The following is a 17,670-nucleotide window of genomic DNA, read 5'->3' as shown; positions in this document are numbered from 1 at the left end:
CACTCAAATTATGCGTATGAGCACAGGAACAGTTCCTTCACTGGCTTTTCTCATTATTTCCTTGGCGTTTAACCGCCGGGGACGACACTTTCCAAACACCACCATGCAGGGCCCTGTCCTGAGGCCTGTGGAGAGCTGGGTGTCAGGCCCCCACTGGCATGGCCGGGCCCCTCAGCGGCTGCCGCCACTTGCATCGCAAAATGCAAAAAAAAAATGCAAAAAAAGCGGGTGCCAAAGAAGGCAGCCCAGGAGCTCGGGTTTTATCCCCGGGGTTTATCCCGGGGCACAGCCGGCCGTGAGGGCAGCGTTCCGGGACTGCGTTTCCCAGGAGGAAGCGCGGGCAGCGGGCGCGCCCCGCCCCGCGGCGCTCGGGGTTTGTTTCCGGGCCGAGGCTGCGGAGCGCGGCCGAGCTGCGGAGCGGGGCAGCGCCCGGCCCGGCCCGGCCCGGCCCGGCAGCATGGACGAGGACGGGCTGCCCATCGTGGGCTCCGGCATTGACCTCACCAAGGTACGGGCTGCGCTCGCCCGGCGCTCCGGGGCTGCCGCTGCTCCTGCCCGGCTGCGCTGGCCCTGGTGCTGGGCGAGCCCCGCGTCCCCCCGGCTCCGGCCCGGCCCGGTGGCAGCGGGCGAGGGGAGCTCCCCGTGCGGGGACGGCGCCGCCCTCGCAGCCGGTGCCGAGCGAGCTCTCGTCCTTCTCTGTGTCTCCAGCTGTTTTCCTGCAAGTTCTGCGATAACTTCGTATTTAAAGACTAAGCCATCTCAAACATCGATCTGGGAGGCAAATCCTGTGCAAAGCTGCGTATTAGTTTCTTTAAATGTTGCAGAAATTTTCTTTTTAAACTTAGTTTTCTCAATAGAGAGCGTAAAGACAGGACAGTTCCAGTTCACCCAGTGTTTCTTCCATGCTCTGTGCCACCCCACAGATTTCTGCTGAAGTCATAAGCACATGCAAATTTCTGCTTAGCAAATTTTGGAACCACAGAATTGAAGTTCAGCAGATGCTGTTGTACAGTGCACAGGCTGAAGGCTCAAGATAGTAGCAACAAAAGTCTCACAAAAAGCCAGGAAGTCTTAGGATGGCCATAGTGAATTGTGTATTGAATGCAATGATAAATCAGCAGCTAAAGAAGAGCTGAAGACCAGAGGGTCACTGTATTCACCAGAAAAGTGCAGCAGAATCTTGGCTGCCAATAATATTCCTTGTAAATCTTCCACTTAAATCAATGGCAATTTCATAGGCTGATTTCCTTTGCGAAGGTTAAGACTTAAAGCAATTGTCCAAGGTTATTAACCCTGAGGCACTAAAATTTTATACAGAAACTTTTGCATACAAATTCCTGAATCCACTCTTCTGTAATGGTTTAAATAAAAATGCCAACTCTGTGTTACAGTATGACCACCATTCACCATTCTTGTTGGCAAACATAGGATTCTACATTTTAGTCTAAAAAGTATGTGAGCATTGAAACTGATTTGGAGGATAACTTTTGGTCATTTTAGGGTAGTCTGGACGTGCAAATGAGAACCAGTAGGGTAGCCACTAAATACTTAGACAGCAACATCACTACACTTCAGTTTTGATCATGGCATTAGTTGTAACTGAGTATTAGTATGGCTGGCCAAGATTGTTTTTCCTTCTGATTTTCAGGAATATTCACCATTTCATCTGAAGGTGTTTTCTTTAAGATAACAATCCTTCATTTCTTAGGTCTTGTTGCCTTTTCTGTGTCCTGTAAATTCTCTGCTGTTGTGTTAGTAGATTTTTAGTAGCGAAGGATTTGTATGAGTGCATATGTGTATTAGAAAATGGTTTGTGTATGTATGCATTCATAGCAGGCACACTTAAGACAGATTTCCAAATAATATCTTCTTAAAAATGTGCATTTTAACAGATATTTCAATCCAAATGTGAAACTTGTCATTGATGTGTAACCTAATTTTCTTACCTTTTTTAATGCAGGTTCCTGCTATTCAGCAAAAAAGAACTGTAGCATTTCTAAACCAGTTTGTGGTTCACACAGTGCAGTTTCTCAATCGCTTTTCTACTGTTTGTGAAGAGGTATGTTTATTATTTTCCCAGCTGGCCCTTGATACAATTAAAAGAATTTCAAGTAATGGGAACCATTCATTTAAACGTTTTTGATGCAGTAATACTGGTAGCGTAAACCAAAAATGTAGTCTGCTTTCTGTTGAAGGTTTCTCTTTAGTAAGTGCTTAAGACAGAATTTTTCCCCAAGGGATCTATGTGAACTCCTGATTGTGCCACACTCCATCCACTGTTTTCTTAAACTTTTGCAGTTGGAACAGTCTTTGAACTTCTTGATACAGGGAATTTATTCTGAGCAGCTTCATCTCTGGCTCTGATGTTGTTATGAAAGAAGGATGCCATGTTCTTGTGGTCCATCAAAACTTAACTTCTGATTTTATCACCTTTAATTTAAGAGAGTCATAGGCTAAGCACTGAATGTAAATAGTTTTTATGTTGAAAAAAGGACATTTTTGGCAAGTGATTAGTATAGAACATGAAGCCTTTAACTTCAGTTTCCTGCAAAAAGAGAGAAAAATAAAAACATTTAGGATTAGTAAGTTTATATGATGACTTTAGAGTCAATGGAAATACACCAGACCAACAAGATTAGAATTGTCCACTGAACAGGACAAGAGTCCTCCTTGTAAAAAGGGTGTTTTCTAATGTGGCTTTGAGGGTAACCTTTCTGTCTTTAGAGGTTTTTTGTATTTTTTCATTAGTTTATTCAACAAAGAATGCTGTACAGCTCTAGCCAGCTGAGCCAGAGCAGCAGTCAAATCCAATTAGACTAAGCCATGTAATCTGAGAAATTCTGTTATTTGTTGGTGAAGTTTAGAGCCAGACACGTGACAAGTATGAGATTTGGCTATTACATGAATATATGGAGCTTCAGAGGAAAAAAGTCATTTTTCCTAGGTTTTTTCTTGTAACTTGATAGGTGGGACGGTGTGACTGCCTGATGATGCTGTTGTCAGTTGTCCAAGAGTCAGTCGTCACCTGATATCAGAATTCCCTCTTCCGTGGGCCCTGTGGAAATCAGAACACCTGTATTTAAAGCCACCTTGAGCACGCAGCAGCACTGTGAAGTCTGCCTAGTAAAAAAATTATTAGTTAACCAAAATGTGCTGTTACTCAAGGACTAAATAGTTGCTTTATATACTCCTTGAGAAGTTTTTCGTATTCATGAAGTACAGAAGTGTTTTTAATGTGAAAGGTCGCAGTGTAAGTCAACAGAAGCCAAGAAACTCAAAATTAGAGCTGACACCATCCTTAACTCTAAATTTCTTGGCTCTTGTCTAGTCAAATAGACCCATAAAATTGCATAATTGTCTTTTGTACATCTTTCCTCCCCCTTATCCAATTAAATGTAGAACACATAGTTCCTTCCAATAGGAGCTGACTCCTCTTCGTGAACAAAGGACCATCTGTAAACAAGTCAGTGCTCTATCCAAAAGGACTAACTCCTGTCAGTCTCCTGCTTTTTCTAGCATATTGGCAGAACTGCCATTTTCTTAGGGTGTTAAAGTTCTGCTTCAGAGCCAGGCAGAATCTTGCCAAGGTGCCAGAAAACTGTCAGAATGGTACGTATCTGCCAGCCAGCACTCTAGCCAACTTCACTTGGACAGGTCTGGTGGAGTATGGTAGTGATTAGTTAAAAGACTGGCAGTTCTTATGGAGTAATTTAGAAAAACTTAAGTTGTATTTTAAAAAAAGTCACAATTTGATTGAGGTGCACCTGGAGCATATAAAGTGTCTGATTAGTTCTGATTCATTGTGGATTTTGACTGTATAGGACTATTGAATCACCTGCTGTATTAATTATCAGATTTTCTCTCTGTATTTGCTCAGTTACATTCACAGACATTATCTCTTTTCATCTTCCACATTTGGAAAAAGTTTTGAAGAAAGATCTTTCAGTAACTGGGAGAGTACAATGTGTCTACCATTATTCTCCAGTTGCCCAAAGTAATACCCTATTTACTTTGGCTTTCTTTTGTAAAGAGTCTGTCTTCATTTCTGTCATTATATGGGAAAACCAACTGCAGAGTAAAATTATTTAAAGTTTGTACTGCTGTAGCTACTGTTCTAAAAAGAGTTGTCATTGCTTCATTCATTTAATAATGTGATCATCTCATTTATGCTGTACTCTGCCTTCAGCAGGGAGAAGCTAATAAAAGTGATTTTTTTTAACTAGCTGAAAACTCTTTTATATGTCCAAGTGCATAGGGGAGTGTTTTCACATCCTAATTGTTTTCTGTTGTAGAAATTGTCAGCACTCTCTCTCCGTATCCAACAAATTGAAACCACGCTCAATATTCTGGATGCAAAGGTTTGTATGGATATAGACTTCATCTTGTAATATTGACAGCCTCCTAGATTATGTGAACTAGCTTCCTTTTTAGAGTCTGAATTGAGCAAATAAGTTTTCATAATGATTTGAAGGAGCCTGATATCAAAAAAAAATTCTCTCTTTAACTCTCCTAGTTAATGCCTTACTACTTCTACTGTGTAACATTTGAATATGTAGTTGATACAGAAGAAAGGAAACAACAGTACCTAGTGGAAAATTTGAGGTTGTTAAGGATATGGAACAGGAAAGGAACACTTTTTGCCATACAAATGCTAATAAGGAAACTTTTTCCCCCTTTGTAAAATAAAAGTATCTTTGTATGTTACTGGACTGTAAGGACTTCAGCTGATATAAGTAACTAGAGAGAAGCCTTGTAAATCCTTCTGATATTGAAATGTGACCTGAACTGGATCTGAGCTAATGTAAATTAGTTTATCTTCTTTAGCTGAAACAACAAAAAGATATAATCTGTGGCCTTAGATAGGAAATGTAGTATATCATTTACTAGGAAAAAAAAACCCAACAAGATCCCAAAGTAAATCAATCAGGCACTATAAAATTTTAATAAGTTCATCTTTCAATAATGATGGAGGCAATTTCAGTTGGCTTTTCTGGGAGCAAGGTTGGGATATTTTGAAAGCGTTCATTAAGATCTTTGTGGGGAAAAATAATATAATAATACAAACAGAGCTTGCTAGCTCTTATTTATTTCAAAATATTTAGTAATGATCTGAATTGATGATTTTTGCAGAATTCTTCATAATCATGTTAAATAGAATTTCCTTCAAATAGATTTGTGGTGTGTTTAATATCCACTCACATCATTTCCTTAAAAAAAGTGAAAGATGTAGAAAATCCAAAAATTTGTAACCGGTCTCCCATCTGTTAGGTGATAGAGCTGTTCTTGCCATGATTTCTTTCACTGTAGGGAAAGTAGCAGAGATTGCATGGCTCTCTTGTGGTTGATAAATGCAGTAGCAAAATGCTGGGAAGGTGTGGAAGCCTTTCCTGCTCTGCAGCCCTGTGTTAACTGTGAAAGTTTTTATTGTAGAAGGCAGCTGGATAGAAATATTTTTTCCCCCTATCAAAATACCAAAACTAGCGGCAGAAAGTTACAATTTTACTAATATAAAACCTACCTGGACAATAAATGGTAAGCAGGGTGCTGCAGATTTTGTTGTACATGTAGTCTTATGAAGTGCTTATTGCTTATTTGATGATGTTTTTTGCATTCAGTTATCCTCAATTCCTGGCCTAGAAGATGTCAAATTTGAAGTGTCCAGTGCAAATGTGAACAGTGTTACAAATGGTCCTGTGGCAAAGGCTGCTACAGATCAACAGACAGCTGGATCACCTCAGCCTGGAGTAAGTAATGAAGCATAACTCATACCTTGGAGGAATAGAGCTCTCCAGGTCAAGTTTTTAATGTTATCTGCAGGAGATAGAAGAAGTAATTCTATTGGAAGTGAGCAGTCAACTGTAAAAGTCTAAGAGTAGGCTTTTCTCTACTGGCACTGTTTTAAAAAGTGACTTAAAACAAAAAAAGCTAAACCCGTTATTAACTATGTGACTTAAATAATTAGAACTAACTCAAATCTTGTGCTAAATTTCTCCTTCCTTTTCTTCACTCACACTAAAATATGAACAGGAATTGCATCAGGGTGCTGGGAAGGTCATGAATGAAAATAACAATTCAAATCACATCATTGCAACTCTTTTCTCCTTTCTTCAGAATGTGAGCTTTTAGCTCAAATTGGAATTTTTAGCATGCTTAATTCTAAAGAGTTTATTACATTGAAGGTTTTCTGTATATTATCCTCCATGTACAGTAAAGGCCAGCTTATTAGTAGCAATCAGCATTAAAATACTACCCCTGCAACTAACTTCTTGTCATTTTGGGGAATTTAATGTGTGTGGTTGGTTGATTTTTTAACCCAGACATTTGAATCCCATGATCATCACTTAACTAAGTGAGGCTTTCAGGCCCATTTGTAGATACAGTTCTTTTCCTGGTTTGCCCTTACAGTTGCTTCTCATGGAATCCTCAATTCTCATCTCTGCTCATTCCCTTATTTGGTGGAAGTTGCTGTGGAAAAGCAGTAGCTGGAGCACTCTGCTGCTTTTGCCTGCCTGTCAAAGGTTGCAACTCTGATTTGCAGGCAGCAGTAGGGGAGACACTGGACAGCATTGCATGTTCCAGCCACATTAGAGAATGACTCACCATGAGTTCATTTTCTTTAAAATGTCCCTCCTCTCAGATATGGAAGTATATAAAGTATATTTAAGTATATAAAGTTCATATATTTCACACTTTCAGGTGGTTAGTTTTGTAGAAAAAACACAGTTTTCTGTGTTCTTTTGAAAATACTAGAACTTCTTGTCATTTTTCATTTCATTTAAATTAAATACTTTCAAGGAATCTTTGATTTTGTTACATTATCCTTTGAGTAATGATACATACTCAAAAGTATAGTTTAGAAGTTACATGATATGTATGAAACCTTTGTCAGGGAATCAAACATTTTGAGGAAAAAAGGCATTGGACTGCTGGGGGAGATTTATAGGTATACTTCTTATAAATATTTTTTATTAAAAGACCATTTACATTTAATTCTGTGATATTTTGTTAAATGCATCTTAACAGGATTATTAGGGTCTTTTTGGTTTTTTATGTGTTGTTCAATAACTTTAAATTGTATCTAAAAGTAGAAAGACAGTCTTGTAACAGTGAACAACAAAAGACCTGGATTTGTGATTTCATACATCTAGGAAACGTCTAATTTTGTGAGTGTGGATCAGAAAAATCTTGATGAGGAAGAGTTGCACTTTATCTTAAAATACCCAGTTTTATTGTTTGGAATCTCTCCATGGCTGTGGTGTCTGCACCTAACCATTAAAGGGTTTGTTCTTCACATACAGCAGAACAATACACAAGAAGAAGGGTTGCAGAAAACAGAGGTAGTAACAGAAAATGTCACAACTGTGGCCAAGGATCCAAGATATGCCAGATACCTGAAAATGGTACAAGTGGTAAGTCAGTTCTCATGTCATTCTTTGGCTAGCATGTTATTTTTTGGTGGAATGTACCACACAGCGGTAAGTGAACCTTAACTATCTGAAAACATATATTGCAACAGTAATCTTTAAGGTAGGATAACATCATAATATTCTAGCACATCTTCTCTAATAAATGAATTAATATAATATATTCCCTCAGACAGCTTCTGGCAAGATCTTTCTACAGAATTCTGCTGGTAGACTTGTGAACTGAAGGTGTGAAATGTGTAAATGCAAAGTGGTATTAGCCGGAGGCACAGAAGATGCCACTGAGAGTGGAGTTGTCCTGGCAAATTGGAGTCATTCCCTGCATACAGACTGATTACAGCCAGATTTTACTGTAGGGTACAAAATACAGCTTTGCAAGTATAGTCCAGAACAGGAGTACTTGCTATTTCTGTAAGGACCAAAATAGAGATACAAGGATTGGTTCATTATCTGGTTTCACTCCAGTTTACTGTTATTCATGATGCAGGTTTTGTTAACGTCTTTATCTGTGGTCTGTGCTACAGATAATTAGGAAATAAATGGTTGTAATCTCAATATTAACATGTGTGAAATCTAATGAAGGAATGAGAAAGTGAATGGGAGACTATTTGTGATATTTTTAAGAGGTCATTTCACATCCACAAACATAAAAATGAGATTGGAAACAAAGAGTTTATTTCCATTTATTTTCAATTTGTCAGTGGAAATTTTCCTCTAAAATACATACTATAATTCTGGAAAGTATTACTATGTCATAGTATTAATAAAATGTTGCTTATGTTAAAACTAACTTCATGGTTTCACTCAGTCTTCAGAGAAATTATTACAATTGGTCTGCTTCATCCCTTGAATGGTGTTCCAAACCTTATTTTTCACTTGAATCACAAATTGGAACTTTATGGGTAGCTCATTACAAACCATTTGGAAAACCTAGCAGTGGGATAGTAGCAGAGAGTAGAACACTATGTTACTGTATTGATTTAATGCCAGACTTCAAAGTGTATTTGAAAGTGCTGGATGGTCTAATTACTTTGAATTTTTTTTTTTTTTTTGTGACTGCTAGAGGAGTGAGATCTCACTTTCCACATTTCTCCTGTGTACTGGCAGTTCCTGGTGACTCCACTGCCAGTTGTAAACAGTGTGGTAGGAAAGTCAAACTAACATACTACAAATTAATGTGTGTTTTTGTATTTGCCAAACTTGTCTCCTTGTCCGGTCAAGTATTTCAGTTAGCGTCATTTATTTGCCCAAATTAAGTTTCTAGCTGAAGATTTGTTTGAGCTGATTATTTATTACTCACAATGTTTGTAGTATAAAAGAGAACCATTCTAAAGTAAAAGTAGCTCTTCCATGAAATTGTGACAAACTCATTTTGGTGGAGTGCAGTTGAGGATACTAAATTCTTACTTTTTAAAATTTACAACAATATTCCAAGAAATCACACAAAAGCAGTACCATATTTGCAGATTAAAATTTAGGAAGCATGAAAGATAAAGTAATTGTAATGCCCTGATTATATTATAAACAGATATAGGTACAATCTTAATTGTTTTCCTTCAGATAAGAAGTCTAAAGAGCATTTTGATTAAACTTCAGATTAGTTGTGGATCTGTGATATATGAGGGTACTGAGAGGATTTCTTTTTTCTCGCAGATTTTAATGCACACAGTGTTAGAATAAAACATACACCAAGTGTGAACATAAAACCAACCTATTCTTAGAAGTCCTATACCAAATGCCCTTTGATTGAAATGAAATATGAATTCTGCCTGATCTGACTCAATTCTGTTTTCACCTGGTTTGAATTGATGCATAAACAACTCAGCAGTGACTTCTGAGGTGGGGGAAAGTACCCTAAGAGCAGTGAAGCAGGGGAAAAGTTAGTACATTAGTAGAAGATGGTGTGTAGACACACGATCCCTGGTGTCCAGATTTTTACTAGAATAACTGAATTTTTAAACCGTCATGAAATACTCAAATAAATATTCAAAATATTCACCTGTGTAATGCACATCAGTTGTGAAGTAATGAGATATTCTTTTATTTCAAGGTATTACATTGCAGCTGCTTGAATGACCTTTTTTGGCATTATTTCTGATAGATTGCTACAGCTATGTACCTGTGTGTGTGCTGTTCCACAATGCACATGCACAAGCTTCATTGTGATTCATACCTTGGAGCTGTCACTAGAATCACATCTTTATCTGGAACATTAGTCATGTCTGCCCTTTATTTTAGCACTATTTTACTTGCTTTTGGACAAAAGATACTAGCCCTACACCACTTTTCATTTAGAATTTCATAGACCACCCGTAACTTTGTCCCTTTCAAATCAGAAATTGTATCCTCATATGGTTTGGGGTTTTTTCCCATATCCTGTATTGGCATGGAGTGATCCAGATGGTTTCCAACAGGAGATGGCAAAGCAACAAGTTGCCTTTGAGCAACTATAGTGGAAACATAAGAGCAGTTTGTTGGAATGTATCTCGTGAGAGGACGTGGGTCTTGGATATGTGATCCAAGATAAGATGATGTTTAGGTGTTGATGAATAAAATAAAGTGCAGAAGCTGGACTTGCAGTGAAGGGAACAAAGTTTTTAAACATGTACGTATTTGGCTGAAATCTGTCCACAAGTCACAGAAGATTCAAGCCTGACTGCACAAGCAGCTGTATTCAGAGAATTCACTTTTAAATTGTGCTTCTGTTCCCATGTCCTGTTTGCCTTTTTCCCCATGCTTTTTAGACTTCTCCAGCTTTTAGCACTGCCTTACGAGATCCTTCTGGAGTGGTAGCAGATGCACTTCCCTGGTTTTCTCCTCTCTCTTGGGTATACCTTCAGCATGCCCAAGTCTTTCCTAGCACAATTTCTCTGCTTTCTTTGTGCTACTTTGTGCTTTCTCCACGTTCTTACCCATGCAGATAATGTCAGCTTCATAATTTTGTGTGCAAGATTGCAAATATATCTATCCGTCTTGATTCTTCTCTCCCTGCAACTTTCTCCAGATGTTTTACCATAAATATAAGATGGATTTAAAGGGCCTTTAATCTCAATCATTTCTTGCTTCTAGGTTCATATTGATGGAACCTGAGATTAATGTTCCATGCTGTTGTTTGACAAGCGACATGCATAAATTTATATGAAAGTGTGGTTTAAAAGTACCTGTGTTATTTAACTCACCTGTTTGTGTCCAGTAGTTTTATATTATTCTTCCTTCTGCTACACAGGGTGTTCCTGTAATGGCAATACGAAACAAAATGATTTCTGAGGGGCTAAATCCAGATCTTCTCGAGTAAGTAATTTGTGACTCCCAGTAGGGCTGCAGTGCAACTATGTGTTTAAAAAACTTGGACAAACATGTGCTTAGAAAAGGTTGTTTAAGGTGTTCTGAGCTTAGCAGTGACAAGCTAGCATCTGACAATGTGCATTTAGCAATGAGGACTCAAATAAAAGGTCAGTAGCCATTTGCAGTGCCCTGTGTGTTTTTTTCCCAGATACTTGTTTTCAACACTCCAATAAGAAAATGTCATTATTGTAGAGTAGTAAGAACAAACTCAGTCTTATTTTTTTGACTGCTTAAGGGACAACACAGTTGTTTCCAGTTTCCTTCAGCAGATGTAGTGTACAACTTGACTTCAAAACCGACAGCGTAAATTGAAGTCAGCAGTTCAAAATTTTGGCTGTTGATTGATTTAATCTGATGTGAAGACTACTGAGAATAGATAGTAACTTTCAAAGCTTCTTGTCTGGCCATAAACGTTAATTTCAGTCTTACTTTACAGTTGACAATTAATTTAGTTCTACTGTATTATTTCACAGAATTTGTTAAACTGATTAAAGTATTAGCTATCATTCTTACATTATAGACACCAAAATGTTTGAAGTATTTTTGCATTCTTTTCAGAAACTGTCAGGGTATTAAAAAGTCCATTTTTCATTTCCAGTTAAGTCCTTTTACATTTTGTAAAGGCTTATTCTGAAACTTGCTACTTGTTAAATAAAATAAACCTGAAGTATCATCATATCATGAGTCACTTTAGCTCCCAGTTACTTCCTAGTCTCGATAAGCCTAAAGTAGTTATTCCTCAGTTGTTTTCTTTACTAATTGAATAAGACATAAAAAAAGACCCTGTGTAAGTTGGAGATAGGTTTAGCAAACATGGGTTTTCTGTATGTGTGTTAGAAGTATTGTATTTTTTGCTGTGCTTTCAAGTCCATACCTTTCTATAAATGCTGCTATTTCTTCATGTTTGGGTGGATTTTTATAGTAGATAAAACAAAAAGATAATAGGTTAAAATTTCAAAATCTGTTTTTTAAAAAGTGTCTGCTTTCGGACTGCCTATTTTGCATTAAGACAGAAATGTTATTACTGTGGATTGAGGCTCACAGAATATGTTTGGGGTTAGATCTCAAAATCCATCTTCAGAGATCTGTGCAACAGTGATGCTTAGTCAGATTTTCTTTAAAATGCTTGAAAACTGGTTAAAGAAAGCTAATTATTTGGCAAGGTGCATAATGTGAAACAAGCTATCAGGGGTGACTTTTCAATTTTCTTGCTTGTCATGATACTGTAGGCTTCTTCTTTCATATGTGTCTTGCCATTCACACTGCATTTCTTGGATCTTCAGCTTCCTTAGGTCTGCTCACTCAGTCCCAGAGAAAATTAGGAAAATGTACACATACATGGCTGTGTGCTCAGTCCCTTACTGCAGACTGCCCCAGCTCCTTGCCATTGGCTGAGCATGGCTTATTTGTGGCTGTAGGTGTGCTAATTCTAATGATACAATATTATCTCTACACTCTCCTTTTGGCTTTTCCACCTCTCAACTTTTTACAGCGTTTGGTAACTGCCTGTTCTATCAAGCTCCCAATTTACCTAGCTTTAATTTTTTTCTTATTTTGTTTCTTATTTTGTTATTTCTTATTTTGTTTCTTCCTCTTTTGCCTATCTTCCATTCCAGAAGAGTTTGTCCTGCTCTCATGAGCTAAAGGAATTCAGCATCATCTTCCTCTTCTTGATAAATGAGAGGTTTTGCACTGGTCTCTGCAGATCACGTCTTTGCACAGCTCTTCTGTTTTCTCATTACCATGGCAACAAGGAATAATATTGTGAAGTGGTATTTGCATGAGAAAGCAAATGCTTTCTTCATTTGTTTTAGAGGTGTGCAGGAGGGAGGGAAAAGGCTCTTCTGCAGTTCTTTCACACACTTCTCATCTTTGCACCAAAAATGTTTAGGAACACTTTAAAGTTACCTAAGGGATTCCCAACAGAGGAATTATACTAAACAGAACTAATGTTGGAAAAGAAATTCTATACTCCCAAGATAAATAAGAACAGGATGATTAATACAACTGTCAGCTTACTTTAAAATGCAGTATTTTATCCAAGAGATGTTAACTGTCATACAGGAAGTGAGGTTCTCTGAATGTCATTTTCCCCCAAGTATAATTATGTTTGTATTTACTACCTTGCTTTCAGCCTTTATCAGGCTCTGTATTGCTTGAATGTCAAATTCATTACATACTTAGAAGGGAGAGCCCATGGAGAGCCAGCATCTTCAGGCAGTAATATTAGTCTTTAGATGGCTTGCTTCTCTCACCTTCATTTCCAGTAGATTCCCCAAGCAAACATTTTGCCACAGTGTTAAGATCCATCCTAAATATGCACTTTAAAACTAAATACAAGAGGTCTGATCATTTGTAGTCAATAAAAATCCCATGGCTGCTCTTGCATGTCAAATTTAACCCAATGTTCTAGCCAAATTCCACTCTGAGTAATTCTTTTTTGCTTCACTAAATTATCCCTGTAGTTTTAGTTGGATACAATATTGTTCATTTCCTGTCTTATTTTTTTCGTGTACTATTTACACTGCTCAATGGTGTACAGAATGTTCCTTTCAGCCCAACAACCTCTGAAGATTGAAAAAAAAAATTGAATTAATCATTATTGCCTGCTTTCAACTCTTTCTACAAGTGTTTGCCACTTCTTAACGATCTGTCATCATTTCTGATGGCATCAAAGGCGTGCATTCAAACTGGTGTCTACAGAGTTTTGATGTCTAGTGAGTTACAGTTTCTAGTGTTTGCCTTCCAGTTGTAGGTGAAGCAATACCACAAAGGTGTGAGTTTGTGAGCCATAAACAGTTGATGTGTTAAATGTTGTGGCAATAAAGTGCCTGCAGTTGTCGTGCAAGGACAGTGGTGTTACGTGCTGAGCTGCTTGTGCTCTCAGCTGGATTTACAGCACAGAATGTTTTTGTTGCCTGCAGGACCCCAGATGCCCCTGTGCCTGCCTGGGGAGATGATGGCAAAGCAGAAGACAGTTCTGATAGTGAATCTTCATTCAGTGACTGAAGAGACTGATTCCAGCCTTTGGAGACCTTTGTTGCGTGCTCATGTGTTTGGAGCTTTGGCAGACAATGGTTTTGTGTGGATCACACGGATGATATGGTTTGTCTGATGGCGTTTTTAAGAACTAAGATCCTCCATGTTCTGTTCTGGAAAGTTTGAACAGGCAGCATGTTTCAACCTGAACCCTTCCCCCATGAAAATTACTCATGAGATCCTTGCAGTTTTTATGCTGCATCATGTCAGATTCATTTCTGGTTCTGCTGAAATTACTTTGTAGGGCTCTAAGAATTCCACAACTCTAAACCTCCATGTCTCTAAAACTGCATTCTGGTCATTGTTAGATTTTCTATGTAACACATTTAACCTACGTTGCCTTCTTTCTGCCTCACAACTTAAAGGTAAATTAACTTTGGAAAATGAAAGTGCTTCACTGAAAAACTGTACCTTTTTTGCAATATCCTGTGTTTGCAGTGATGCAACAAGAAGTACATATAAGTCAGCTCTCTTATGGTGATTGCAAATCAGTGATACTCAGATTGAGAAGAACTAAAATACAAGTGAAAAATATATTAAAACCCATTTTGAATCTATTTTCAAAGCATGTACTGCTATTCAGTGCCACATTAGAGTCTGTATGAAGCTGTTAAAGGAACTCCTACTCTTGAAGGGTTGATTTATCCAGTTTAGATTGCGGTGTTGTAGAAAGGTACAAACGTGGCAAGGTTGGTTTGAAAATGACACTGGGCAAAAAGCAAGGGACTGGGAGATCATTAATAGAATCTCACTACTTGTGAGATTCTGCTATGTGGGTGAGTTGAAACCATTTTCTGACTTCATTGGCCTTACTCGATAGAAGCTGTGGCTGAACAGTTTGCTTAGGATGAGAAATCACCTCCAGTTTGGTGCCTTTGCTGATAATTTCAGCAAAGAAGCTAAAATTCAGGTTGTATAAGAATAAAACTATCTTGGCACCTCTTGAGGCACTCATTCAGGAACCATATAAAGAAATGCCTGATGTGCCCTGAAGATTCTCCTCAAAATTACTTGATGTACTCAGTGACTCAAAAATTACATTTCATTAAAGGATCTTCTTTATTACAGTTTGTTCCATGTGAAATCCTTTGCAATCTGTTTGAATTCCCCAGACTGTTGTGATTATACCAGAATGCTGTGTGCCATGCAGTCATTAACTTTCTGGTGTTTCACATTCTTGCTGTGACTAAGAGAAGACTAAAACTGAATCTCCAAGTGTATAAGTTTGTTAGCCTTTATGACTGAATCAATACCTTCTCTCTTAGTTATTTGTGCCACTTCAGTAGGTTAACTGGTTTTTTGGGTTTTTTTTTCGTGTAAGTTAAGCATGGTTCCTGTTTCAGCCTGGCAGACATATTTATGCTCTCCATAACCTGTAAATCAGAATAATTCCTGAATCCTTACAAAAGCATATATGCACTAGAGAATGTTGAGAGATGGTATTTCAATGATGGGTTAATTACTATTGAACACTTAAAAATGTTCTTAATAGGTAACACTTGGTAAAATACAAAAAATATTAGCATATTAGCAATAAGTATTTCAAATGTAAATGTGATAATGTTATTTCAGAATGTATATATTGAAACACTCATGACTTTTTAAAATCTATATTTGAAAACTCATTTAAGCAGTTTGTAAAATAAAAGCTATACTTTGTAAACCAAAGTTATGGTTTCATTTTATTCCTATATGTTGTTCTAAACAAGACAATGACAATTCCTCCAAAGCCTCTGCAATTCATTTTTTCTCCAGAACTAACTTTGCTGAAGTTGTATCACCCTGCTAGCCTAAGGGGAGAGTTTTGGAAATTGGCGTTTGGAGTTAAAGTTAACCCATGGTGGCAGTCTGACTACAGGAGAAGTGAGTATCCCATCACCACTGTTCTAAGAAGCAAATCTAAGGAAGGCTGAAATTAATGTGTATTATATGTTTGATACTTTTGAACTGACATGGAAATAGCATGATTTAAAAAGTTGAATTGAGACAGTAGTTTATTATTTTTCTAAAGAAACAAGCAAGGTTAACAAAAGACATTAAAGAAGGTATAGCTTCAGTTGTTTAACATTCTGAAGAAAATTTTTTTGTAAAATAATTTTAGTTTGAAAAAGAAAGCCTCTGGCCTACAGACACTTGTTAAAATAAGGGATAATTAATCAGTAATTATATATGTCACAGAATAACAGTTTCATTAATAGGGATTGTGAGTTTAACTGCTTAGCAATTAAACTCAGTGAGTTAAACTGCTTAGCACATCTTTTCAGGGTAGACATTTACTGTGGAGTATTGCAACATTGGTAAACTTGCAGAAACATTAAGAAAAATCTTGCCACTTTGTCTCCTCTCCCAGTTGAGTTGTAACTAAATCTAAATGTCTGAATTGTGGGGAACTGGGGGGAAAAAAAGGTAAGACCATCCCTTTTTACATTCAGTGTCTCAGCAGCTATAGTGCTTCCACTGCCTTTGGAACCTCTGACCACTTTAGGGTCTTCTGCTCCTAAACACATCCCTTTGCTCTTATGCCAAATTCAATCTGAGATGTTTCAGCTGGACAGGAGGAGCTATTAAGTATGGGAAGGTTGGTTTGAGGCTGAATTATGTCAGCTGTGCTGGTGCTCCTTTTCCTAGCAGTTTTCTAGAGATGTGGTGCTAACCCAGAAAGCTGGAAAGTCCTTAACCGCAAGCTGAGTACTGTAAGTGGAGAATATTCCAAGGTGCTCGTTATTTGCCATCTGTTTTGGAATAGAAGATGGAGGGAGTATTTCAGCTTGGCAGCACAGTAATCAGATATATGCAATACTTTCAAGGGAAAAAGTCCATTTTTAAGAGACTTTTGTTTTTAAAAGCTTCCAACAGCAATGAACTTTTAAAAGATACAGCATACATTAAGAAGTGTCAGCAATACACATCTAATATACACCAATTATGCATGGATTTGAACTCATCATCTGGGGCACTATTACAATTTGTAGGTATAAAAACTACTGCAGAGTGTTCCTGGAATAACCACTGAATGCATCTGTTAATACTACTTGTAAACTATAATGCATAAACTGAATGCATATGTTAATACTACTGGTAAACTATATATTCTTTGTTTAAACAAACATTTTTAACCCCATCACCATATTCCTCATTTTGCAGGTGAATGGGAGTGCACAATGCATAAAGGTCAGTTTCTTAATGGTATTACAGGCATTTTAAATGCATGTAGATGCCCTTAGACTAGATGTATGTCTGTATTTTTGTAAGTAAAACCTCAAAACCTGTCAAAGGCAAAAACAACATCTGGACATGATAACTTTATAGTGAAGTCCTGGTTTAGCAGTTGTAATCATTAATCTATTCCCTCTCATGTCTTCTGTTCAGCTACATTTGAAATGAAAATTGGTGGTTCTTTTTCCAAGCTGAGTCTCTTCCTCTCTCTTGTTTTTCTTTCCAGTGTGTGTTATTTACACCAGTGAGTAAGTGTATAATTTGACATTCTGCGAAAAAAAAAAAAAATATAACAAACTATAGCCTGTACTTGGAAAAAGAGAATATCACTAAGATCAGCACTTTGAGCTGTGTGTGATCAGGTCAGTTTTGCTTTCCATACATAGCAAGAAACTTAAATTCATCGTGGGCTTAGTCTGTCTGGAGATCTAGTTTTCTCTCTGGAAAGCCAAACAGAGGTAACAGTCTTACAATGGGTTTGTCTGCAGAACAGGACATGTATTTTCTTATTCTTCTGAAAATTTGGCATCCTGCTGTCTGAAATGCCTGCACTGGTGTCCCAAGTGTTACTCTCCTGATGCTTCATGTGATGGTGTCTCCATTCAGGACACTTTGCAAAGCACAGGCCAAACAGGAACTGCCACAA

General features: G+C 37.7%; 1 protein-coding gene across 2 annotated transcripts; it reads left to right on the top strand.

Annotated features, from left to right (window-relative positions):
* The first annotated feature begins 394 nt into the window (after window positions 1-394).
* WASHC3 (WASH complex subunit 3) lies at window positions 395-15,476 on the top strand. 2 transcript variants are annotated; one of them, XM_036401408.2, is made up of 7 exons: window positions 395-508; window positions 1,961-2,059; window positions 4,293-4,358; window positions 5,616-5,744; window positions 7,302-7,409; window positions 10,651-10,715; window positions 13,694-15,476. In XM_036401408.2, exons 1-7 carry the CDS (start codon window positions 458-460, stop codon window positions 13,776-13,778), a joined length of 603 nt encoding a protein of 200 aa, XP_036257301.1. In that variant the 5' UTR covers window positions 395-457; the 3' UTR covers window positions 13,779-15,476. The 2 variants fall into 2 exon arrangements, with proteins under 2 accessions (XP_036257301.1, XP_036257300.1); XM_036401407.1 differs by having other exon boundaries at window positions 7,299-7,409.
* Window positions 15,477-17,670: the final 2,194 nt, after the last annotated feature.

Source organism: Molothrus ater, chromosome 5 (genome assembly GCF_012460135.2).
Source record: "Molothrus ater isolate BHLD 08-10-18 breed brown headed cowbird chromosome 5, BPBGC_Mater_1.1, whole genome shotgun sequence".
NCBI lineage: Eukaryota > Metazoa > Chordata > Aves > Passeriformes > Icteridae > Molothrus > Molothrus ater.
This window is presented reverse-complemented; position numbering and strand designations above follow the sequence as displayed.